The 27320-nt window shown below is 44.7% G+C and overlaps 1 protein-coding gene across 1 annotated transcript in view; it reads left to right on the top strand.

Moving 5' to 3' along the window:
- Positions 1-27320, top strand: part of LOC309415103 (protein Hook homolog 3-like) — a gene marked incomplete at both ends in the record, with an annotated part of 141933 nt that overhangs the window by 51119 nt on the left and 63494 nt on the right. Inside the window, 6 exons of the mRNA XM_082012548.1 lie at positions 6146-6196; positions 11657-11789; positions 19289-19356; positions 22906-22968; positions 23977-24060; positions 25289-25452. Coding sequence (XP_081868674.1) covers positions 6146-6196; positions 11657-11789; positions 19289-19356; positions 22906-22968; positions 23977-24060; positions 25289-25452 — 563 coding nt within the window. The remainder of the gene's footprint in view (positions 1-6145; positions 6197-11656; positions 11790-19288; positions 19357-22905; positions 22969-23976; positions 24061-25288; positions 25453-27320) is intronic.

The raw sequence follows: 27320 nt of genomic DNA, 5'->3' as shown, positions 1-27320 counted from the left end.
TGGTCAAGCAGGACCTGCCTTGCATGAACCCATGCTGGCTGGGCCTGATCCCTTGGTTGTCCTGCACATGCCCTGTGAGCACTCTCAAGATCAACTGCTCCATAATGTTCCCCGGTACAGAGGTCAGGCTGACAGGCCTGTAGTTCCCAGGATCCTCCTTCCGGCCTTTCTTGTAGACGGGCGTCACATTGGCAAGCCTCCAGTCTTCTGGGACTGTTAACCAGGACTGCTGATAAATGATGGAGAGTGGCTTGGCAAGCTCCTCCGCCAGCTCTCTCAGTACTCTCGGGTGGATCCCATCAGGCCCCATAGACTTGTGGGTGTCCAGGTGGTTTAACATGTCCTTGACTGCTTCCTCCTGGATTATGGGGGGTTATTGTGCTCTCCATCCCCATCTTCCAGCTCAGGGGGCTGAATACCCTGTGGATACCTGGACTGGCTATTAAAGACTGAGGCAAAGAAGGCATTAAGTACCTCAGCCTTGTCCTCGTCCTTGGAGACAATGTTCCGCGCCATATCCAGTAAAGGATGGAGATTCTCCTTGCCTCTCTTTTTCTTGTTAATATATTTGTAAAAACATTTTTTATTATCCTTTATGACTGTGGCCAGACTGAGCTCTAGCTGGGCTTTTGCCTGTCTAATTTTGTCCCTGTTTGACCTAACGAGATCCTTGTATTCTTTGTGAGTTGCCTTCCCCTTCTTCCAGGGGTGATAAACTCTCCTCTTTTCCCTGAGTCCCAGCAAAATCTCCCTGTTCAGCCAGGCCGGTCGCCTTCCCCGCTAAGCCCAAGCGGCCTCCGACCACCACATCTCCCACCAGTCCTTCTCTGTTTGTAAACAGCAGGTCCAGCAAGGCACCTCCCCTGGTGGGCTCACTCACCAGCTGTGTCAGGAAGTTATCCTCCACACACTCCAGGAACCTCCCAGATTGTTTCCTCTCTGCCGTGTTATACTTCCAGCAGATGTCCGGTAGGTTGAAGTCCCCCACAAGAACAAGGGCCAGCGAATGCGAGACTTCTGCCAGTCGCTTATAGAATGTTTCATCTGCCTCTTTGTCCTGGTTGGGTGGTCTATAACAGACTCCCAGCAGGATATCTGCCTCATTGGCCTTCCCCCTCATCCTTACCCATAAGCACTCGAGTGGGTCTTCACAATCTTCAATTTCTATGCAATCAAAACACTCCCTAACATACAGAGCCGCCCCACCACCTCTCCTTCCTTGCCTATCCCTTCGGAAGAGCTTATAGCCATCCATTGCAGCACTCCAGTCATGAGAAGCATCCCACCATGTTTCTGTGATGGCAACTGCATCATAGCTGTCCTGCTGCACAATGGCTTCCAGCTCCTCCTGTTTGGTGCCCATGCTGTGTGCATTGGTGTAGATGCACCTGAGCTGGGCTATCAATTTCAGCTCTGGCATGCCACCCCTAGGCTCAACTCTAGTGAGGAAGAAGAGCGAGCCAGACTCTTCGCATGATACCCACTGACAGGATAGGAGTCAACAGGCACAAGTTAAAACATAGGGATAGAGAGGGAGAGAAAGGAAGTGAAAACTCTCCCCAGAGACCAGCCAGGAAGAGAAGTGGCAGAGGTCCACATGTGAACATCCTTTAGAGTGCAGCAGAAGGGTCACAGTTGCATTGTGGAGGAGGGGGGATGGGACAACAACAATTATATATTTCACCGATGCCCATTCAAGTTTCCCATTGCTATTCTTTGACACTATTGGCATTGATTGGAATATGCTTAATTAGGTGCAGATTTTACACACTAATTGGGTACCAAGCCTTGTACACATCTGTTACTGGGTAATATTTATCAGATACTAAAATTACTTTTATTTGCTTATTATCTATCATGTTTATTCTAATATGGAGTCAACAGTTTAGAAGCTACCAGGTGGATGTGGGGGAGGGAATGGCAAAGTAAACAGAGCAGGAAACTAAAACTGCAAAGCAGTACAGTGAGGAGATAGAGGAGAAACATGGCTCATTGTTTTCTGTGGTGCTTTTTGCAGCAGCCTGAGGCAAATTACGAACTGGAAGGCTTTTAATAAATCAAGTTTGAAACTGATATTTCAATCAGTACAGTATTCTTTGCAATGATATGAAAATCAATTGATATGGTTCTTAAATTTGCTGTAGACTCTGGTTATGACAATGCATGTTCACTGAGAGAGGTTGTGGGGCCTGGACCATTTGGCAATCACCTAGGAAATTTTTGAAGTTCTTAGACCAAAAATGGTGTGTTTGATGGCAGGAGAGGGGGGCGTTAAACCTGGAGATAAACTGATGATTTGTGTACATCCAATTAAAAAAGATACAGGAACAACTGTTGTTTGAAGATTGTCATGTAGCATCTCTATTTCTTACCTTAGATTGCCAGAGTGTTTGGTATATCTTTTTAGAAGTTTAGGTGAATGTTTCAGTATAACTTTAGGTTCAATGATTATGAAGACAATGATGAACATTTCCCAAGGATATTTTATATATGCTTCTAGTTGGTCAGGTTTTGTCTTCTGGTTCTGTAAGGTGTGGATTTAGTAGGAATGAAACAGTCAGACCATCACCATTTTTAAGTTCAGGGATCTCCTTTATCTTTTGGGTTGAATAGCCTGTTGCATTCTTGAACTTTTCTTTGGAGAGGAACTGAGTTTAGCTTTCAGCAGCATTCATTTTGGCTATGCTGGAGTTCATAACTTGTCCTTGAATATCAGTATAATGCTTCCTAATTTATTTTGTGCTGTGTGTTCTCATATCTTTTTGGAAGACAGATGACTTAAAAAGGCTGTCCAATGTCAAAAGTATATTACAGATATTAATATCTCTTGTTTTAAATAAAGTAAAAATTTGGGCATTCTGTTTCATTTCCCTTCCCTCCTCACTCTGTAATAGTTTTGCATTTCATGTCACAACTTGTATGCAATCATGCACTGGTGGAGTTCGCAGTCCTGAGGGATATGGGGCAGGCAAAGAGTCAAGTCAGGACGCTGAATTTTAGGAAAGCAAACTTCCAGCTCTTCAAGGAGTTAGTAGGATCACCTGGGAAACTGCCCTCAGGGACAAGGGAGCAGAACAGAGCTGGCAGATCTTTAAGGATGCTTTCCATAGAGTGCAAGAGCTCTTGATCCCCAGGTGTAAGAAATCAGGAAAGGAAGGCAAGAGGCCAGCATGGTTGAGTTGAGACCTCCTGGGCAGACTAAAAGGCAAGAAGGAAATGCACAGGCAGGGGAAGCAGGGACAGGTGTCCTGGGATGAGTACAGGGATGCTGCCTGGTTGTGTAGGGATGAGGTCAGGAGGGACAAGGCATGGCTGGAACTGAACTTGGCAAGGGATGCAAAGAATAATAAGAAGGGCTTTTACAGGTATGTCAGCCAGAAAAGGAAGGTCAAAGAAAGCGTACCATCCCTGATGAGGAGGATTGGCAAACTGGCAACAATGGATGAGGAGAAGGCTGAGGTACTCAACGACTTCTTTGCCTCAGTCTTCACTGGCAGTCTCTCCTCTCTCTTGAGTGGATGGCCTGGAAGATGGGGACTGGAGGAGCAAAGTCCCTCCCACTATAAGAAAAGATCAGATTCGAGACCATGTGAGGAACCTGAACATGCACAAATCTATGGGACCTGACGAGATGCATCCCAGAGTCCTGAGGGAATTGGCTGATGTAGTTGCCAAGCCACTCTCCATGATATTTGAAAAGTCCTGGCAGTCAGGTGAAGTCCCTGGTGACTGGAATAAAGGGAAATATTGTGCCCATTTTTAAAAAGGGTAGCAAGGAGGACCCTGGGACCTACCAAACTGTCAGCCTCACCTCTGTGCCTGGGAAGACCATGGGACAGATCCTCCTAGAAGCTATGCTAAGGCACATGGAGGACAGGGAGGTGATTCGAGACAGCCAGCATGGCTTCACCAAGGGCAAGTCCTGCCTGACCAGCCTAGTGGCCTTCTATGATGGAGTGACCACATCAGCGGACAAGGGAAGAGCTACGGATGTCGTCTATCTCCACTTCTGTAAGGCCTTTGACACGGTCCCCCACAACATCCTTCTCTCTAAATTGGAGAGATATGGTTTTGATGGGTGGGCTGTTTGGTGGATGAGGAATTGGTTGGATGGTCGCATCCAGGGGATAGTGGTCAATGCCTCAATGTCCAGATGGAGGTCAGTGATGAGCGGTGTCCCTCAGGGGTCCGTATTGTGACCAGTACTCTATAATATCTTCATCAATGACATAGACAGTGGGATCGAGTGCACCCTCAGCAAGTTTGCAGACAACACCAAGCTGAGTGGTGCGGTTGACACACCTGAGGGATGGGATGCCATCCAGAGGGACCTGGACAAGTTCGAGTACTGGGCCAATGTGAACCTCATGAGGTTCACCAAGGCCAAGTGCAGGGTCCTGCACCTGGGTCAGGGCAACCCCTGGTATCAGTACAGGCTGGGGGATGAAGGGATGGAGAGCAGCCCTGCCGAGAAGGACTTGGGGGTACTGGTGGATGAAAAGCTGGACGTGAGCCGGCAATGTGCGCTCGCAGCCCAGAAGGCCATCTGTATCCTGGGCTGCATCCAAGAAGTGTGGCCAGCAGGTTGAGGGAGGGGATTCTGCCCCTCTGCTCTGCTCTGGTGAGACCCCACCTGGAGTACTGCGTCCAGCTCTGGAGCCCTCAGCACAGGAAAGACACAGACCTAGTGGAGCGGGTCCAGAGAGGGCCACAAAAATGATCAGAGGGATCGAACACCTCTGCTGTGAGGGCAGGCTGAGAGAGTTGGGGTTGTTCATCCTGGAGAAGAGAAGGCTCTGGGGAGACCTTCTTGCAGACTTTCAGTCCTTAAAGAGGGCCTATAAGAAAGATAGGGACAGACTTTTTAGCCGGTCCTGTTGCAACAGAGCAAGGGGTAATGGTTTTAAACTAAAAGAGGGTAGATTTAGACTAGATATAAGGAAGAAATTTTTCACAGTGAAGGTGGTGAAACACTGGCACAGGTTGCCCAGTGAGGTGGTAGATGCCCCATCCCTGGCAACATTCAAGGCCAGGTTGGACGGGGCTCTGAGCAGCCTGATCCAGTTGAAGATGTCCCTGCTCACTGCAGGGGGATTGGATTTGATGGCCTTAAAAGGTCCCTCCAACCCAAAGATTCTATGATTCTATGATGTTGTCAGTAGTAAGCATCTTGTGATTATGACACTAATGGGCTGTGAATCTGTAGAACTTTTTTTCAACCAGATTTGCTTATTCAAAATATAACCTATGAGATTCATACAGTATCTTCATAATTTTTAGTACATGCTCTACTTGGTACTGGTTCTAAATGAATTTTCAGCAGAAAGTGAGCTTAAAGCTTTCAGTACTGGAGAAACCTGGGATAAATACAAGTCTCCTGCTTATTTGAAGTTTATCTTTGGCATTCGTTGTGCAAGTGTTACAGTAGTTATCTTTGCATGGGCTTGAAGATGCTTGCAAGAAATGTGGAATTTTGTTTAGGTTATTCTAAGGAAGGCATTCATCTGTAAAGTCACAGATTGGCAATGAAAAAAATGGAGGAACCAGGAGAAATAATTAATGAGAACCTGAAAGAAGATATTTCTGTAGCTTAGAGAGGAAGGGGTATGATTGAGCAGTGAAATATGAGCTTATTAGGGGTTTTGGCTTGGAGGTGTACGTTTCTAGAGAGTAAGAAGATTCACCAGGATATTTCAAGAAAAGCAGAGGGGAAAAGAAAATTTTATTTTTAAAATATAAAAACATCTGAAGATAAACAAGTACTCTAGAGAAGACTTCTTTTTGAAAATCATAGTGTCTGATCTAAAACCCATCCAAGACAATGTGGTGTGTAATTTTCAGGGGTGGTGGTGGTCTTTTCATAGACTTAATTGGGTTCCATTGTTTCATGTGGACTTATGATAACATCTAGAAATTTGATCACAAGGGACCGCTGCATAACTGACTTTATGGTAATTTAAAGTGTTCAGACAGTAATTCTCATGGGAACTTAAATAGATGTATATTGCATGATTCTCGATGTTGGGGTGTGGGAGGGATTTTTGTGTGATTGTCTACTCTTCAACCATATAGTATTTGTGTAACCTATTGTCTATTTAGGTGTCCCCTGCATTTTTAACATATTTCCTTCCTCTTCCTGTCATAGGTAAGCAACTTGAAGAAAATTTTAAAAGGGATACTGGATTATAACCATGAGGTAAGAGCAGTCTTAAGTAATCTACATTCACTTTTCTTTCGTTATTCTCTTCAATGTACAATATAGTCTGCTGATTTATTAGGTCTGCGCTTTTTCAGTGTTGGACACTCAAAGAGTCTTGTAGCCTGTTCTCATGTGTTAGCCCTCTCAAAATTGATTGCCCACATTAACATCCAATCACATATGTTGGAAGGTACCTCCAGAGGTCATGTAATCCAACCTTCTGCTCAAAGCAGGGTGTCGTGGTTTAGCCCCAGCCAGCAACTACGCACCACGCAGCCGCTCGCTCACTCCCCCACGGTGGCACGGGGGAGAGAATTGGAAGAGTAAAAGTGAGGAAACTCATGGTTTGAGATAAAGACAGTTTAATAAGTAAAGCAAAAGCCGCGCACGCAAGCAAAGCAAAACAAGGAATTCATTCACCACTCCCCATGGGCAGGCAGGTGTTCAGCCATCTCCAGGGAAGCAGGGCTCTGTCACGCGTAATGGTTTCTTGGGAAGACAGACGCCATAACTCCGAACGTCCCTCCACCCCTTCCTTCTTCTTTGTCCCAGCTTTATATACCGAGCATGATGTCATATGGTATGGAATATCCCTTTGGCCAGCCTGGGTCAGCTGTCCTGGCTGTGTCCCCTCCCAGCTTCCCGTGCACCCCCAGCCTGCTCGCTGCAGGCCAGCACGAGAAGCTGGACTGTCCTTGACTACTTAGCAACAACTCAAAACATCAGCACCTTATCAACATTTTCTCATCCCAAATCCAAAACATAGCCTCACGCTAGCTTCTATGAAGAAAATTAACTCTACCCTGGCTGAAACCAGGACACAGGGCCAGCAAGGGCTGGTTGCTCAGGGCCTTGTTCAGTTGAGGTTTGAATACCTCCAAGGGTGGAGATCCCACAGCTTCTCTGGGCTGGGGTTCCAGCATTTAACCACCCTCATGGGGAAAAAGGTTTCTTCTTTTATCAGATCAGAATTTCCTCTGCTGCAACTTGTGTCTGTTGCTTCTCGTCCTATCACTGTGCATCCCTGAGAAGAGGCTGGCTCCATCTTCTCTACACCCTCCCATTAGGTAGTTTTAGACAGCAATAAAAATCTCACCTGAGTCTTCTTTTCTCAAGGCTGAACAAACCCAGATCTCTCAGCTTTTCCTTGTATATCACATGCTCCAGCCCTCCTGATCATCTTGGTGGCCCCCACTGGACTCATTACAGTATGTCCATATCTGTCTTTTACTGAGAGGCCCAGAACTAGACACAGGACTCCAGGTGTGGTCTCACAAATGCTGAATAGAGGGGAAGAAACACTTCCCATGATGCGTTGGCTATGGTCTTGCTAATATGTGGTTGGCCGCCTTGGCTGCAAGGACACACTGCTGCTTCCTATTCAACTTGTTGTCCACCAGGACCCCCAGGTTCTTCTCTGCAACACTGCTTTCTAGCAAGTTGGCCCCAGCCTGTACTGGTGCAGAGTGTTATTCCTCCCCCAGGTGCAGGACTTCGCATTTGTGCTTGTTGTATTTCATGAAGTTGCTGCCAGCCCATTTCTCCATCCGGTTAAGGTCCCTTTGAATAGAAGCCCTGCCTTACAGCATGTTGATCATTTCCCCCAATTTGGTATTGTCTGTGAACTTCCTGAGACTGTACTCCATCCCATCATCCAAGTTGTTAGTAAAGATATTAAACAGTACTGGCCCCAGTATCCATCCCTTGGGGATGCTGCTAGTAACCATATAAGTGGACTTTGTACCACTGATCCACCCTCTTAGCCCAACAGTCCAGCCAATTTTCCATCCACCATATTGTCCACTTATCCAGTCCATATCTCACCAATCTGGCTAAAAGGATACCATGGGAGACCGTGTCAAAGGCCTTGTTACAGTCAAGGTAAACAACAGCTGAGTGGTACAGTTGACATGTCTGAGGGAGGGGATGCCATCCAGAGGGACCTGGACAAGCTCAAGGAATGGGCCCGTGTGAACCTCATGAGGTTCAACAAGGCCAAGTGCAGGGTCCTGCACCTGGGTCGGGGCAACCCCCGGTATCAGCACAGGCTGGGGGATGAAGGAATGGAGAGCAGCCCTGCCGAGAAGGACTTGGGGGTACTGGTGGATGAAAAGCTGGACGTGAGCCGGCAATGTGCGCTCGCAGCCCAGAAGGCCATCTGTATCCTGGGCTGCATCAAAAGAAGCGCGGCCAGCAGGTTGAAGGAGGGGATTCTGCCCCTCTGCTCTGCTCTGGTGAGACCCTACCTGGAGTACTGCATCCAGCTCTGGAGCCCTCAGCACAGGAAAGACACAGACCTGGTGGAGCGGGTCCAGAGGAGGGCCACAAAAATGATCAGAGGGATGGAACACCTCTGCTGTGAGGGCAGGCTGAGAGAGTTGGGGTTGTTCATCCTGGAGAAGAGAAGGCTCTGGGGAGACCTTCTTGCAGACTTTCAGTCCTTAAAGGGGGCTTATAAGAAAGATGGGGACAGACTTTTTAGCGAGGCCTGTAGCGATAGGTCGAGGGGTTATGGTTTTAAATTAAAAGAGGGTAGATTTGGACTAGATATAAGGAAGAAATTTTTAACACTGAGCACTGAGGGTGGTGAAACCCCAACCCAGGTTGCCCAGAGAGGTGGTCGATGCCCCATCCCTGCAAACATTCAAGGTCAGGTTGGATGGGGCTCTGAGCAACCTGATCTAGTTGAAGATGTCCCTGCTCATTGCAGGAGGGTTGGACTAGATGACCTTTAAAGGTCCCTTCCAACCCAAAGATTCTATGATTCTATGATGACATCTGCTGCTTTCCCCTTAGTCACAAATTCCCTTTTCATCCATAGTGGCCTTCCACTCTTGCTCAACTTCTTGCATGTCGGAGTGGACATTTGCTGTGCTTTGAGAAGGTTGTCCTTGAAGACCATCCAGCTGTCCTGGGCCCCTTTGCCTTCTAGGGCACTCTTCCTGGAAGCAGATACCTGAACAAGCTGAAATCTGTTCTCCTGAAGTCCAGGGCTGCGATTCTTCTATTTCTCTTTTTGACTTCTGTTCTACTTTTTATTTTCCTCAAATAAATGAAAGGTGTCTACTTTCATCACAAGACATTTATTCTGAAGCCTAAACTTCCTTTTGTTGTATATCTCATTGAGTTTTGTTGCAGTATTAATGTCTGTTGCATTTATTTCATAATCCTAAATTTTCTTCTTCGCTTTCCCCACTTCTTTTATGGTACAAGCTAATATACCTCTTCAGCTTCTCCCAACAACTTTTACAAAGCAATTGTATTATCATTAATAGAAAAACCAGCATTGCATTAAAAATACAGGCAATAAAAGTTGAAATGTAATGTGAATCAAACTTAGACCATTCAAAAAATCCTATGTTTACTTTCGTTGTTCATAATAGTAACATCTTTTGTTGTACTTGATGCTTCCATAGAATTCTTATTTTCTTATCAGTGAGCAAAAAGGAGTCATTTTAATAGAAAAGTGGACCTGAAATCTTTAACATAGTCAGATTTTTAGTAGTGTCTGTGTTCATTCTTTGAGCAAGTCCTTAAAAAACAAATACAAACAAACAAACAAAAAAACCCCAACTACCTCATGATTCCTGCAAAGCCCAGTCCTGGAAACTTTTCAGTAACTTGATTTCTACATCTGTTCAACAATTTTCATATGAATACCTTGACCTGCTCTGCATATTAAGCAAAAATAACATTCAGAAAATAAATGAGTGATTCCTTCTGTAGTCATTGTTTCTCTATTAAACCTTCTTTCGAACTGACAGTTTCTTTTTGTCTACAATTAAAGTTTCAGAACTGTGTTTAATTACACATTATATAGTCATATTTTCAGCCCCCTGAAAACTTGCAGAACAGTCTATCAGAAATGTTTAATTACTTCTACAGATAATCATTAATGTAAATTCTTCCTAACTGCAAAGCATTTTTCAATAATTCTCATATGTTTTTCTTCTATTTCTTAGAGACAACTTAAATTCTTGTTTGCTTTCTCATTCATGGTCTTTCTTGCACTTGCCTGCAATAATAATAACTGCAATGTTATCATCTGGCTCACTGTCGTGTTTTAACCCCAGCCGGCAACTAAGCCCCACGCAGCCGCTCGCTCACTCCCCTACGGTGGGACGGGGGAGAGAATCGGAAGAGTAAAAGTGAGGAAACTCATGGTTTGAGATAAAGACAGTTTAATAGGTAAAGCAAAAGCCGCGCACGCAAGCAGAGGAAAGCAAGGAATTCCTTCACCACTTCCCATGGGCAGGCAGGTGTTCAGCCATCTCCAGGGAAGCAGGACTCCATCATGCGTAATGGTTTCTTGGGAAGACAGATGCCATCACTCCGAATGTCCCCCCATCCCTTCCATCTTCTTTGTCCCAATTTTATATACCGAGCATGACATCATATGGTATGGAATATCCCTTTGGCCAGCCTGGGTCAGCTGTCCTGGCTGTGTCCCCTCCCAGCTTCCCCTGCACCCACAGCCTTCTTGCTGGCAGGCCAGCACGAGAAGCTGGACTGTCCTTGACTGCTCAGGAACAACTCAAAACATCAGCACCTTATCAACATTTTCTCATCCCAAGTCCAAAACACAGTCTCACACTAGCTTCTGTGAAGAAAATTAACTGTATTTCAGCCAAAACCAGGACACCTTCTCTTAGTCAGCTTCTCACCCCCTCTCTCACCTTTTTACCCTCTCTCACCTTCTCTCCCTTACCTCCCCTCTTGCTTTGGCTCTCTTGCCCTCACCACCTCTCTCACTCTTACAGTTTCTCCCCCTACGCCTTCTCTCTCTCTCACCCTCTCATGCTTTCTTTCTCTTCATTCTTTTTGTATTTACATTTGCTCTCTTTAATTGCATGTTGTACCACTAGGTCAGGTCCTTTTCTCATGGTTGAGAAATTAGTTGTTTTGGCTCTGGATATGTTAAGTATCCTTAGATTAGATCTACAAAACTGTTAGACTAAGTGTTTTACAAACTGAGATTTGTTATCCATTCATGCTAGATGTTTTTTATTGAAGTAAAACATTTAATTTCTGACTTTGCAATGGTATGATTTAGAAATTCAGACTTACTTTATTCCAGATGGAAACCTTTTAGACATTAGATTTGTTTTAATGAAAAACATTAATTAAAATAATTAATTCATCAAGTGCCATTGATCAGCTTTTTTAGGCCTACCTACATTACCTTTCCTTACCTGGAAGAACAAATCTTGATCTTGATAAGTTTGAAACTAATGCTTTGTTATTAGTTGAGACAGCTTTCCAAAATGCCAGTTGTGTCAAGTGATATGGATGGTTTTATATTTTGAAATATGCATATGAGCGGGTGCAATTTTTTTAGTTTGTTTTCAAGATGGATTTGAAAACTATGCCAAATTAGACTAAGTGCTTCCTATTGCCTCTGAATCATCTTTGTATTTTGTAACATATGTATATATAGTGATGTACATATGTATGCAGATTCTAGGGCAACAGATTAACGACTTCACTCTTCCTGATGTTAACCTGATTGGAGAGCACTCTGATGCTGCAGAGCTTGGGAGAATGCTTCAGCTTATTTTGGGATGTGCTGTGAATTGTGAACAGAAGCAAGGTATTAAATTTTGAAACTATTTTTTGCTTCCAGGGCAGTTAATGAAAACCTAACTTGCGTTTTAAATCACTGAGGGAAAATGATAGGTTGCTATGAGAAACAAATTTACTTTTTCTAAATCATAACACTACTTTATTTTACAGACAATAAGTGCTGTTATATTATGAACTTTACTAAGTTTGCAGGCTGGAAATGTGGAATTGGTTTTGCTTTCAAAATGCAGCTTTTCAGTTTGGATTCCGTGAGGTTAAAAGGGACTTCACAAATGAAAAGTCTTGTCCCCAACCTTTAACTATTCATGTGTGAGGTAGCTCTGTGAAGTGAAGAATCAACAAATATGATTTACACATCCTTTACTGTGACCCTTGGGGTCAGGAATGTATCATAATATCTTACTGCATGTCAGAGAGCCTTTGTTGTCACCAGGTGCCATCTACTGACAAATGAGACATAAGGTTTCTGAAACTTCTGCACAGGGTTAGCAATGGAGTATGGGAGATTGTGCCCTTCTGCACCAATAGCTAGAGGCCAGGCAGGATATCCAAAGGACATCTAAAGTGTCACTAGAGGCCTATTTAAGCTACTGAACCCCACCTCAGCAGTTACTGGAAAACACTTCTATCTCCTATGGCATCTATGGTGCCACTTCTTTATCTGACCTACACACAAAAAATGGGGACCCAATCTGTTTCTCTCCCTATGTGGCAGAGGATTTGCTGGACAGTTAAAGCATTTCCTAAGGTGTTCCAGGGTCCTTGTTGCATACGTGGGTGTGTGATGTCTTATTGCTATCCAGTTCCCTTAAATTATGTTTCACTCGAGTCAGATTAAAGTAAAAGTTCAAACAGTTATTCATAAGGCTTAAAATCACCAAACCACATAATGGCCGAGGTTGGAAGGGACCTCTGGAGGTCATCCGGTCCAATCACAGAATCACAGAATCATTAAGGTTGGAAAAGACCTTTAAGATCATCAGGTCCAACCATCAACCCAACACCACCATGCCCACTAAACCATATCCCGAAGTGCCACGTACTTCCAGTGATGGTGACTCCACCACCTCCCTGGGCAGCCTGTTCCAATGTTTGACCACTCTTTCAGTAAAGAAAATTTTCCTAATACCTAGTCTAAACCTCCCCTGGCACAACTTGAGGCCATTTCCTCTCGTCCTATCACTAGTTACTTGGGAGAAGAGACCAACACCCACCTCACCACAACCCCCTTTCAGGTAGTTGTAGAGAGCGATGAGGTCTCCCCTCAGCCTCCTCTTCTCCAGACTAAACAACCCCAGTTCCCTCAGCCGCTCCTCAGAAGACTTGTGCTCCAGACCCCTCACCAGCTTCGTTGCCCTTCTCTGGACAGACTCCAGCACCTCAGCATCCTTCTTGTAGTGAGGGGCCCAAAAGTGAACACAGGATTCGAGGTGTGGCCTCACCAGTGCCGAGTACAGGGGCACGATCCCTGCCCTGCTCCTGCTGGCCACACTATTGCTGATACAGGCCAGGATGCTGTTGACTTTCTTGGCCACCTGGGCACACTGCTGGCTCATTTTCAGCCGGCTGTCAACCAGCACCCCCAGGTCCTTTTCCGCCGGGCAGCTCTCCAGCCACTCCTCCCCAAGCCTATAGCGTTGCATGGGGTTGTCGTGACCCAAGTGCAGGACCCGGCACTTGGTCTTGTTAAACCTCATACAAGTGACCTCAGCCCATCGATCCAGCCTGTCCAGATCCCTCTGCAGAGCCCTCCTAGCCTCCAGCAGATTAACACTCCCACCCAACTTGGTGTCATCTGCAAACATACTGAGGGAGCACTCGATCCCCTCATCCAGATCATCTATAAAGATATTAACAAGACCGGCCCCAAAACTGAGCCCTGGGGAACACCGCTTGTGACCGGCCGCCAACTGGGTTTTGCTCTGTTCACCACAACTCTCTGGGCTCGGCCATCCAGCCAATTCTTTACCCAGAGAAGAGGATACCTGTCTAAGCCACGAGCCGCCAGTTTTACCAGGAAGAATGATGTGGGAGACGCTGTCAAAGGCTTTACTAAAGTCCAGGTAGACAACATGCACAGCCCTTCCCTCATCCACTAGGCGGGTCACCTGGTCATAGAAGGAGATCAGGTTGGTCAAGCAGGACCTGCCTTTCATGAACCCATGCTGGCTGGGCCTGATCCCTCGGTTCTCTTGCACATGCCCTGTGAGCGCCCTCAAGATGAAATGCCCCTGATCAAACAGTGCCACCTAGAGACGGTTGCCCAGGATCATGTCCAGTTGGCTTTTGAACATCTCCAGGTATGGAGATTACACAACCTCTCTGGGCAACTGGTTCCAGTGCTCAGTCACCCTCACAGTAAAAAAGTGTTTCCTGATGTTCAGAGGGAACCTCCTGCATTTCAGCTTGTGCCCATTGCCTCTTGTCCTGTTGTCCTGTCACTGGACACCACTGAAAAGACCCTGGCATCACCTTGTCTTCACCTTCCTTTCAGGTATTTATATAAATTGATGAGATTCCCCCCCCCCCCCCCCCCACTTGAGCCTTCTCTTCTCTTCTCTAGGCTAAACAGTCCTAGCTCTCTCAGCCTTTCCTCATAGGAGAGATGCTCCAGTCCCATACTCATCTTTGTGGCCCTTCGTTGGACTCTTCAGTAGCTCCATATCTCTCTTGTACTGAGGAGCCCGCAACTGCACACAGGAGTCCAGGTGTGGCCTCACCAGTGCTAAATAAAGAGGAAGGATCACCTCCCTCGACCTGCTGGCAACACTCCTCCTAATGCAGCCTTGGATACCATTTACCCTTTTTTCTGCCATCAGGTGCCCACCAAGCCACTCTATCACTCCCCTCCTCAGTGAGACGGGGGGAGAAAATAAGATTAAAAACTCGTAGGTCGAGATAAAGGCAGTTTAATAAGAAAAGCAAAGGTTGCGCACAGAAGCAAAGGAAACAAACAAAAAATATTCTCTACTTCCCCTCAGTGGCAACACCCAGCCACTTCCTGGGAAGTAGGGCCTCAGTACACGTAGTGGTTGCTTTGGAAGACAAACGCCTTAATAACGAATGCCCCCCCCTTTCCCTTAGCTTTTATTGCTGAACACGAAGTCATATGGTATGGAATATCTCTTTGGTCAGTTTGGGTCAGCTGTTCCGTCTATGTCCCCTCCCAACCTCTTGCCCACCCCCAGCCTGCTGGCCTTTGTGGGGGGAGTTTGGAGAGACAGCCTTGATGCTGTGGGAGCACTGCTCAGCAGTAGCCAAAACTGGTGTATTATCAACACTGTTCTAGCCACAAATGCAAAGCACAGCACTATGAGGGCTGCTATGGGGAAAGTTAACTCAATCCCAGCCAGACCCAATACAGGCACATTGCTGGCTCATGTTCAATCTGGTGTCCACCAGGACCCCCAGGTCCTTTTCTGCCAAGCTGCTTTCCAGCTGGGTGGCCCCCAGCATGTACTGGTGCCTGGGGTTGTTCCTCCCCAGGTGCAGGGCTTTGCCCTTCCCCTTGCTGAACTGCATGAGGTTCCTGTCAGCCCATTTCTCCAGCCTGTCGAAGTCCCTCTGGATGACAGCACGACCCTCTGGCCTATCGGCCACTCCTCCCACTTTTGTGTCGCCAGAAAACTTGCTGAGGGTACACTCTGCCCCATCATCCAGACCATTAATGAAGATGTTGAACAGGACTGGACCCAGTATTGACCCCTGGGGTACACTGCTAGTCGCTCGTGTCCAACTAGAATTTGTGCCACTGATCACCACCCCTCTGGGCCCAGCTATTCATCCAGTTTTCAGTCAACCTCAGTGTCTGCTCATCCAGCCCATACAGCTTCTCGAAGAGGATCTTATGGGAGACAGTGTCAAAGGCCTTACTTGAGTCAAGGTAGTCAATATCCACTGCTCTCCCCTCATCTACCAGGCCAGTCATTTCATCACAGAAGTTTATCAAGTTGGTCAAGCATGACTTCCCCTTGGTGAAGCCATGCTGAATAATCCTGATGATTTTCTTGTCCTTCATATGCCTGGAAATGGTCTCCAGGGTTATCTGCTCCATCACTCCATCACCTTCACAGGGGTGGAGGTGAGGCTGACCAGCATGTAGTTGCCTGGGTCCTCCTTCTTGCCCTACTTGAAGATAGGAGTGACATTTGTTTCCCTCCACTCCTCTGGTACTTCTCTCAGTTGCCATGATTGATCAGAGATTATCAAGAGTGGTCTCGTAATGACATCAGCCAGGTCCCTCGGCCCTTATGGGTGCATCCCATCGGTGCCCATGGACTTATGTATGTCCAGTTTGCTTAAGTTGTCCCTGACCTGATCCTCTTCCACCAAGCATATGTCTTCCTTGCTCCAGCTTTTCCCCCTGTTCTCTAGGACCTGGGATTCCTGAAGTCTGGTTTTGCTGTTAAAGACTGAGGGAAAGAAGGCATTCAGTATCTCCATCTTTTCCATGTTCTTTGTCACTAGGTCCCCTGTCCCAGTCAGCAATGGGCCCACATTTTCCTTAGTCTTCCTTTTGCCACTTAGGTTCTTCGAGAAGCCCTTCTTGTTGCCTTTGCCATCTCTTGCCAGATTCAATTCCATTTAGACTTTTGCTTTCCTAGCATCATCCCTCTATACTCAGACAATGTCTCTGTATTCCTCCTGTCTCTGCTTCCACCTTCTGTATATTTTGTTTTTGTGTTTGAGTTTTGTCAGGAGCTCCTCGTTCATCCATACCAGCCTCATGGAATTTTTGCTTGACTTCAGTTGGGATGGAGGTCTTTTGAGCTTGTGGGAAGTGAACCTTCAGTATCCACCAACTTTCTTGGCCCCTGTTTCCCTCCAGATCCAGGGATAACACCATGGGACTCACCAAGCAGATCCCTGAAGAGGCCAAAGTCTGCTGTCCTCAAGTCCAGTCTTGTGTTCTTGTTTTTTACCCTCCTCTCAGTGTCTTGAAGTCCACCATCTCATGGTCACTGCAGCTAAGGCTGCCTTTGACCTTCACATCCCCCATGAGTCCCTCCTTGTTTTTGAGTATGAGGTATAGCAGAGCACCTCTCCTCATTGTTTCCTCTGTCACTGAAGTTAGGAAGTTGTCATCGATGCACTCCAGGAACCTCATGGGTTTCTTATGCCCTGTTGTGTTGTCCCTCCAGCAGATATCTAGGTAAGTTGCAAGAGTCTTGATAAAAGATGTAGGTGGATAAGTGAAAGAAAAAGCTATGCTTACTGTATTTACACAAATGTTCTATCAAAGGCTGTCTCTCCCTAATACACCTCACTTCTGTTTCCTTTCTGGCAAAACGGCAGCTCGGTTTTCAAGACTGTTGTCTTCCTCTTGTATTATGTATCTTACTTTTAAGCAAATTTCCTCTTTCCAGTTTTCTCAGGGTTCTAAATCACTTTAATCTCTCATCCTGAAACTACTTTTATTCTTCCCTTAAGCGGGAGAAAGTCTGGCCATCCTCTAATTTAGAATACAAGTGTTTTCCCTTCCATAAGTACATAAAAAACTATTAATTTAATCCACCTCTCTTCCACTTGACCATTTAGTTAACATCTCTGAAGTTGTCAGAGTCAAATACTCTCTTTTAAATATTCCACACGAAGAGGATTTAATCTTTAATACAAAATTAAGTTATTTGAATATATTTAATGTTACAGGGGATTTTGATTTAGCAGAGTGATACAGCAATATACTAACATCATAATAGAAGCATAATATGGTTGTGGGAGCGAAAGCATACCCCCCTTGATGAGCAAGACTGGCAGACTGGTAACAACGGATGAGGAGAAGGCTGAGGTACTCAACGACTTCTTTGCCTCAGTCTTCACTGGCAGTCTCTCCTCTCTCTTGAGTGGATGGCCTGGAAGATGGGGACTGGAGGAGCAAAGTCCCTCCCACTATAAGAAAAGATCAGATTCGAGACCATGTGAGGAACCTGAACATGCACAAATCTATGGGACCTGACGAGATGCATCCCAGAGTCCTGAGGGAATTGGCTGATGTAGTTGCCAAGCCACTCTCCATGATATTTGAAAAGTCCTGGCAGTCAGGTGAAGTCCCTGGTGACTGGAATAAAGGGAAATATTGTGCCCATTTTTAAAAAGGGTAGCAAGCAGGACCCTGGGACCTACCAAACTGTCAGCCTCACCTCTGTGCCTGGGAAGACCATGGGACAGATCCTCCTAGAAGCTATGCTAAGGCACATGGAGGACAGGGAGGTGATTCGAGACAGCCAGCATGGCTTCACCAAGGGCAAGTCCTGCCTGACCAGCCTAGTGGCCTTCTATGATGGAGTGACCACATCAGCGGACAAGGGAAGAGCTACGGATGTCGTCTATCTCCACTTCTGTAAGGCCTTTGACACGGTCCCCCACAACATCCTTCTCTCTAAATTGGAGAGATATGGTTTTGATGGGTGGGCTGTTTGGTGGATGAGGAATTGGTTGGATGGTCGCATCCAGGGGATAGTGGTCAATGCCTCAATGTCCAGATGGAGGTCAGTGATGAGCGGTGTCCCTCAGGGGTCCGTATTGTGACCAGTACTCTATAATATCTTCATCAATGACATAGACAGTGGGATCGAGTGCACCCTCAGCAAGTTTGCAGACAACACCAAGCTGAGTGGTGCGGTTGACACACCTGAGGGATGGGATGCCATCCAGAGGGACCTGGACAAGCTCGAGTACTGGGCCAATGTGAACCTCATGAGGTTCACCAAGGCCAAGTGCAGGGTCCTGCACCTGGGTCAGGGCAACCCCTGGTATCAGTACAGGCTGGGGGATGAAGGGATGGAGAGCAGCCCTGCCGAGAAGGACTTGGGGGTACTGGTGGATGAAAAGCTGGACATGAGCCGGCAATGTGCGCTTGTAGGCCAACTGTATCCTGAGCTGCACCCAAAGCAGCGTGTCCAACAGGTCGAGGGAGGTGATTCTGCCCCTCTACTACTCTCTGGTGAGACCCCACCTGGAGTACTGCGTCCAGCTCTGGAGCCCTCAGCACAGGAAAGACATGGATCTGCTGGAGCGGGTCCAGAGAGGGCCACAAAGATGGTCAGAGGGATGGAACACCTCTCCTAGGAGGAAAGGGTGAGAGAGTTGGGATTGAGGGTGCTGTAGAAAGACAGGACAAGGAGTCAAAGTCATGGAAAAAGACAATCCATCCTTGTATCCTGTTCTTCAATTGCCTGAATAATTCAGGAACAAAGGGAGAAAAGCATTGGAGAGTAGACAGTTCTTTCAGGAGGTAATAGGGAAGAAAAAAAATCGTCATCATAGGCAAAAAAACCCCCAGACATGTTGCAGTTTTCCAAGTGAGCCCTGATTTATGCCTGAATAGACATATTTTTTTATAATATGTTCTTGAGTTTGCTGGCCTGAAACTTGAAAGGTAAGTACAAATTTCAGTTTCATCTGTAGCACCTGCTCATTCTGCGGAAAGATATGACTACTAATCTCATGTCTTGTGTGACTTTCTCAAGCTTAAATAGCAACACACCTGAATGCTTTTATTTTCAGTGTACATACAGACCATAATGATGATGGAAGAATCAGTTCAACATGTTGTCATGACAGCCATTCAGGAGGTATGTTTGAGTGTCCATAGTGTGTAGAAATTAAGCCTTTCAATATTGCAAAAAAACATACTTTTTTCCATTGTGATGAAAAAGAGGCAGAGTTTGCAATTTTAGGAGAAACATTTTACTCTTTTGAGTTAGAAAAACAAATCAAGCAAGCCTTCTTCATGTCAAATAACTTTGGTTGTATGCCCTACTTCTCTAGAAGTTTAAATCTTCTCAGCTGTGGTGGGTTTACTTCAGCTAGCCTCCAGGAACCCACCAAGCCATTCTATCACTCACCTTCCGCAATAGGAAAGGGTGGGAAAATACAATGAAAAAGCTCATGGGTCAACATAGGGACAGGGATATCGCTTACCAATAACTGTCATGGGCAAAACAGATCCAACTTGGCAAAATCAAGTTGATTTATTGCCAACTAAAAAAAAAAATGGGGTAATGATAGGATGATCGCATCCAGAGGTTGGATGATCGCATCCAGAGGGGAGTGGCCAATGCTTCAATGTCCAGATGGAGATTGGTGATGAGTGGTGTCACTCAGGGATCTGTATTGGGACCAGTACTCTAATATCTTCATCAATGACATAGTGGGATCGAGTGCACCCTCAGCAAGTTTGCAGATGACACCAAGCTGAGTGGTGTGGTTGACATGCCTGAGGGACGGGATGCCATCCAGAGGGACCTGGAGAAGCTCAAGGAATGGGCCAACGTGACCCTCATGAGGTTCACCAAGGCCAAGTGCAGGGTCCTGCACCTGGGTCGGGGCAACCCCCGGTAACAATACAGGCTGGGGGATGAAGGGATGGAGAGCAGCCCTGCCGAGAAGGACTTGGGGGTACTGGTGGATGAAAAGCTGGACATGAGCCAGCAATGTGCGCTCGCAGCCCAGAAGGCCAACCGTATCCCGAGTTGCATCCAAAGAAGCATGGCCCGCAGGTTGAGGGAGGGGATTCTGCCCCTCTGCTCTGCTCTGGTGAGACCCCACCTGGAGTACTGCATCCAGCTCTGGAGCCCTCAGCACAGGAAAGACATGGACCTGCTGGAGTGGGTCCAGAGAGGGCCACAAAAATGATCAGAGGGATGGAACACCTCTCCTATGAGGACAGGCTGAGAGAGTTGGGATTGTTCCGCCTGGAGAAGAGAAGGCTCCGGGGACACCTTCTTGCAGCCTGCCAGTACCTAAAGGGGGCTTATAAGAAAGATGGGGACACTTTTTAGCAGGGCCTGTTGTGACAGGACAAGGGGCAATGGTTTTAAACTAAAAGAGGGTAGATTTCATCTAGATACAAGGAAGAAATTTTTCACAATGAGGGTGGTGAGACACTGGCACAGGTTGCCCAGAGAGGTGGTAGATGCCCCACCCCTGGCAACATTGAAGGTCAAGTTGGATGGGGCTCTGAGCAACCTGTTCTAGTTGAAGATGTCCCTGCTCATTGCAGGAGGGTTAGACTAGATGACCTTTAAAGGTCCCTTACAACCCAAAGTATTCTAAGATTCTATGATTCTATGATTATATCTCAAGTTGGAAGGAACCCATAAGTATCATCTAGTCCAACTCCCTGCTACTTGCAGGACTACCTCAGACTAAACCACAGGACTAAGAGTGTTGCCCAGATGCTCCTTGCACTATGACAGGCTTGGTGCCGTGACCACTTCCCTGGGGAGCCTGTTCCAGTGACCGACCACCCTCTCAGTGAAGAACCTCTTCCTATTGTCGATTCTGAAATTCCCCTGATGCAGCTTCATACCATTTCCATGTGTCCTATCACTGGTAACCAGAGAGAGGAGATCAGCACCTCCCCTTCCACTGCCCCCCTTGAGGAAGTTGTAGACTGCAGTGGGGTCACCCCTCAGCCTTCTCTTCTCCAAGCTGAGCAAACCAAGTGACCTCAGCCACTCCTCATAAGTCTTGCCCTCGAGGCCTTTCACCATCTTGGTCGCCCTCCTCTGGACACACTGTAATAGTTTGATATCCTTCTTATATTGAGGCGCCCGAAACTGCACACAGTACTCAAGGTGAAGCCGCACCAGTGCACTGTAGTGTGGGACAGTCACCCCCCTTGACCAGCTAGCTATGCTGTGCTTGATTCATCCCAGGATACGGTTGGCCCTTTTGGCTGCCAGGGCACACTGTTGACTCATATTCTACTTGCCATCAACCCAGATGGTAAAGACCATTCTTCTGCTGCGCTTAGCAGTCGTTAGCCTGGAGAGATGCTGTATGCAGTAAAGGTTTTCTTGATCTTCTTTAAATGATAAATTGCACTAACAATGCAGGTGGAAGCATAAAAGAAGAAAACTACAGAATAATGTGACCACTCTGTTGCCATGAGTAACTTCTCATGTGCTCAGTCAGGCTTCATGACAGACATTTACTGCAGGGGAATAATTAAAAGGAATAGTTTCCTGTACTTTCTGACAAGAAAGTGTGGCAAGTGTCCAGAAGAAAATAACAGTTCTTAAGTTTTATATATATATATATAAATAAAACAGTTATTTTTTTATATATATATATATATTTAAAATTTCTTATGGTACTGCTTTCAACCTTAACTTCACCTTAACTGGTGTCAGGTTTACTTGGCTATCCATTCCAAGGAGATGTTATTTTGTAAATATTGTGTCTACAGCTGCCCTTGGTGTGTTATCAGGGGAGCTAATAAAACTGGCTAGCAGTCAGAGCTCAGACTCTTTGAGCTACTGCTTGCCAGAACCTTCAAATCTCATTTCTCTGTCTCTTGTTTTGAGCCTACCCTGACAATTTGTTTGCTGGGGGTGGGGGGTTCTTTGGTCTTAAATTATTTGTAATATATAAATTTATTTCTAGCCATTTATCTGTTGTATTTGATCAGTGGGTGAGGTTCCTAAAAGAAAACTTTTTTTGCCCCAATAAGCATGTCAGTCAATCTGGGGCTTTCTAAGAAAGTAATGACTTGACAATAATTTTTTCCTCACTAAAACCATTGCAAACCATTCTTCTAGTCAGATAGATTAGTCAGATTACAAAGTATTGTAAACCTTGTTTCAGAAATAGTCATTCTAGAGTATAAGTTTTTAATCTGCAAATTCCAGACAAATTGGGAGCAGTAAGCTTGGTCCTCTTTCATTTCTTTATAATTAGTTGAGATACAGATGTTTCAAAACCAAAAATAAGAATGTGGGCTCTCAAAATGGGAAAAGATGAAAACAACTGCCAGAGAACTATTTGAGACCTATCTTGCCTGCTACATAATAGCTACCACTAGTCTAATGATGCTTCGGTACAGTGCTCCGCAAAGGATAGTGTAGCTTTCATGATAGATAATGAATGTGCTTTTTCAGAAGAGAGAACAACTGTGTAAGGTAATGTTTTTCATACTTTAAATATTATAAGTCCTGAATATGTCTTTCTGTAATTATTTTTAATATACCTCATATAAAAATGAAGCAAAAAATGTTACTGTTGTCAGGAAAAAAAGCTTTCCTAAAGGTTAAGATGAACCTAATTTTTCATTGAAACTTACCTTTAATATGCAAATAAATATTATTTTTTTCTAATTCAATGTAATCTAATTGCAGTTGATGAGTAAAGAGTCTCCAGTCTCTTTTGGAAATGATGCTTACATTGACCTTGAACGTCAGGTATCTAAGATGAGATCTTTCTTTTCCTTTAATCACAGGAAATCGGTGCCTAAGAATTATGGTTTATTGTTAAGCAGTCTACCTTTTCTATTGTGGAAGAGTTTTGTGGAAAATTTGGATAATGGATACAAAATAAAACTTGACTGTTTTTTACAGTTATCTGTGTAGAAATACATAAATTCTGGTAGATGGGATTAATTTTTATGTCAGCTGTCTCTTGTAAACTTAAAAAATGAAAGTTTATGATCCTGTCTGTGAAAAGTAGAAGGCCCGTCTAAAATTTATTATGCATAACAAAATATATACATATGCATTAACTATGCATATTTTATCAGACCAATTTTCTTGTAGGTATTTCTTTATTTCCCTGACTACAGAAACTTGGAAGATATAAGTCTTTTAATTATTATATAGTCCTTTAAAGAGATGCAACCAAATGTTTCTACACTGCTTATAAGATTCATTGTCTTTTTTCAGATGGGTAGGTTTTTCCATCACAATGTTGATTGTTTCCCCTGTTGTACAGTAAAAGTAGTTCACAGTGACTAGACAGGTTTTACCTTAACTGTTTATTCCTTGTATTCTACCTCCCAATCTTTTGTGTATTTGAAAAGCAGATTAAAAACTGAAATCATGTATCCTTTGCACCCATAAAGAAAAGTGGTATCAATGTTCTTTTTTTCAGTGTACAGAGGCAATAGATTCTTCAGAGCTAAACTGTTTGGTCTTGGGGGTGCCTCAGTTTACAGAATAAATGTGATAATTTCAATGTTTTGTTTCAAGACCAAATATTGCCTTCAGCTATATTTACCTTTGTTAGACAAAATAAACAATTATTACAATCGCTAGTTTGCTTCATTGTAGAAGCAGAATTGCTTTTCTTTTTTCCCCAAACTTCAATATTGCATAAATGTAAAAAAAGACTTTACAATTATATAATTCATAAATTTGCTATATAATTTATAGATATATGATTACGGAACTAAAAATGATTGTTGTTTATGATAGTTGAAGAAAACAACAGAAGAATTAAATGAAGCCCTAGCAACAAAAGAAGAAATTGCGCAGAGATGTCATGAGTTAGATATGCAGGTAGGTCATCTTAAAAACAAGAAAAAAGTATATTAATTCTTGGCCAGCTGAAGAAGGGGATTATTGTGGAAATCTACCTTTGATATTTAAAAAAAATAATTCCTCAGTTGCTGTTTTTCTTTACCCATGTTAACAGAGCAAAAAGTGCATGCCCACTTGTATTGATTCAATTATGTTAGCATTAAGGTGATTGGTACTGACAAAGCTTTTTTGCATTCAAGCAAGAAATTAGCTGCATTGCTCAACTCATGAGTTACAGAAATCCTAGGAGGAGTTTTGCTGTTATAATGATTTCAGTAAAAAGTTACAACCAAATCAAAGTTACTCTAGACTATCACCTATGCACAAACTAAGCTTTACTGTAAACTAAGCATATCTGATCTGGAAGGCATCAACAGACTAAACCTGGGACCCAGAAGAGCCATTTCAATCAATTCCTATTTTGGTGTATAATTTGGCTTTTAGCCAAGCAGTAATGACCGGAATTAATGAGGCCTTGTGCATTATTGATTTGTGTTTGACAGTTGGTTGATTTTGTTTTGTCGGATACAAGTTCTGATCAAAACTTTCCTTTTTCTTGGGATATTTATATTCTTTCTTTTCTCTTCCTACCTGCATTTTGATTGTATAGCGTCTAATAATATGAGCTTATGCTTCAGACGTTCTTTGAGTCACAGCACTTTGGCTTCTCTGCCCCACTGCCTGTTTTCACAAAGCTGGCAGAAATTTAATCATCTTTGGGACTTCTGTTCCTGTCCATTTGCAATTGGCCATTGGATTAAAAAATTTCTTGGAGAGGCATGGCCATTAGAGACTTGAATATTCTGTGTGATTGTATAAACATTGTTTCCTTTGGAAAACATGTTAAAAAACCTTACTATGGGGTGCTAGGATGTATGTGGGGTGGTGGTGCTTGAAAAGTAGGCAGACTTTAATACAGTGACATAATCATCTTTGATAACTAAGATATTTTTCTTTACATATTTCTGAGAAATAAAGAATGCTGTTTTCTTTATGATAAATCCTGTCCCTAATGCTGTAGTACATTGGTTACATCACATATCAAATGAAAAAGTATTAAAGTTACAGTGTGTTCCTGTGAAATACAGTTTTGTGAACTTTGATGTTTACAGTTATGAGTTGTGTTAATGTTTTGCTGTGTGCACCAAAAAATTGCTCTTTATAGCTGACAGCTCCATTATTCCAGTCTGTTCTTTTATTATAACAGGTTGCAGCTCTTCAAGAGGAGAAGAGCATTTTACTTGCTGAGAACCAGATTCTGATGGAACGTTTTAATCAACCTGATTCTATAGAAGATCCCAACAGCCCTGTAGGTCATAGGCACTTGCAGCTGCAGACCCAATTAGAGCACCTCCAAGAGGAAACATTCAGGTAAAAAAGCCACAAGTGGATAAACTGTAGTTGGCAGACAGGATGACTTGTATGCTTTTGGTTCTACTGGCATTTATGCTAATTTATTATAATGGGTGGCATAATAAACATAGTAGTGAAGTTTCTGTTATGATCTACCTGTTTATAAGCTCAGACTTTGAAAAATGTGGATTTTTAAAAAAAAAATACTGAAATGCTGCATCCACTCCCCTTCCCCTCCCCTGGAAGTTGTAGCAATTCCTAGATGAAAGTTTGATATGGAGTGTACTACAGACAGTATTTTTAATAGCGAAGTATTTCCTTTTATAAGTTTGAAAATAAATTATTTGCTATCTGAAAGTTAAAAACAGTCCTTAATGTAAGGGTACATGGAAGAAGAGTGTCTGCTCCTTTAAGGTTATCTGGTCAAGGACCTTTTCACTGCAAAAAAGGGATAAGAAAAGGAGGAAACCATAAACAAGAACATACAGGGACACAAACCTAACCGAGAAATGATAAGGGAGGCAGTGACAAGAACCAAACCTGGTCAGTCACACCAAACGATAAGGGTATGTGAGACACTGAGAATGCTTATTCTAGCAAAGTTATCTGATCAAGAAACTTCTAAATTGGGATGATAAGGAGAAGACAAAAAAACCAAACATACAGCGACACAGACCTGACAAAACAAACAACGACAAGAAGCATGCCAGTCATACTAATTAATGGGCTATCAAGAAACTACAGGTGCCACTTACAGGAAGACCAACCAGGACTTTGCAATTGATGACTGTAAACCAGGGGAGATCCTGGACACTGGACTGGGAGGGGTGAAGGAATCGATAGAACTATACAAATTGATGAAAGAATGCGCAGGGGGAAGGAACAAAGAAGGGGTTAGATAGAAAGGGGTATAGAATGGGGCTGGTCAGTATGCTCTGTGCATGATCACTGCAGTCTGTTCTATCTTCTTAGTAAATCTTTTCTTAACTATCTCTCTGTGTAATCTCACTCTCTATCCTGTGTATATGTATGCTGCAAGGACTAACTGCCAACTATTGGTGAGACTGGTGTGAGTGTATTTGGGAACAGCAACTGAAGTCAGACTGGGGCTGTAGGCACCCCACGGCCTGTGGTGTCAGCTACTGGAGCAAGTGAGGGTCCTAGAGTCAGTAGTTGGAGGGGCCATAGTTCTCTGGATCTAGGGACAGTTCTACAGACTTTGTGCTTGGAGTGTGAGCTACTGGGGGGACCAGCACTAGTGGATTTGGTCCCAGCTAGTTGAGTCAGACTGAGGGTGTAGGCGCCCCTGGTCAATGGTGTCAGCAACTGGAGTGAGTGGGAGTCTCAGTGCCAGCTACTGTAGCGGATGGGGGTCTCACCTGTCAGCCACTACTGGAAGGGACCAGTGCATTTGTGGGTATGTGTGTGCACGTGTGAGGACTGCAAGGACTAGGCGCCAGCTACTGGGGAGACAAGCATGGGTGGATTTGCGGTGAGCTATTGGAGTCAGGGTTGTAGGTGCCCTGGGTCTGTGGTGCCAGCAACTGGAGCAAGTGGGAGTCTCAGTGCCAGATACTGGAGCAGGTGGGGTTCTTGGCCACCAGACACTGGGGATGGAATGATGTATGTCCCAAAAATCAGCTATTGGGAGGGACCAGTGTGAGTGAGGCGAGTGAGGGGTTCAGTGCCGGTGGCTAGAATGGGACTGTGGGTCATAGCCCACATGCCTGGTGCCAGCTACTGGGAGGGGCTGAGTGTCTGTATCTTCCCCAAACCTGGTGTGTATTCACTAGCAAAATTCAAGGTGGACTAGCTGGCGAATAGGAGACCCTGGGTCTTGGCAGGGGTATCAGGCGGGTGGAGGATCCATGAATGTGCATGTGCTT

This window comes from Phaethon aethereus (assembly GCF_964289735.1).
Source record: "Phaethon aethereus genome assembly, chromosome: W".
Taxonomy (NCBI): domain Eukaryota; kingdom Metazoa; phylum Chordata; class Aves; order Phaethontiformes; family Phaethontidae; genus Phaethon; species Phaethon aethereus.
Note: the sequence above shows the minus strand (reverse complement) of the source record. Positions and strands in the feature narration are given on the sequence as shown.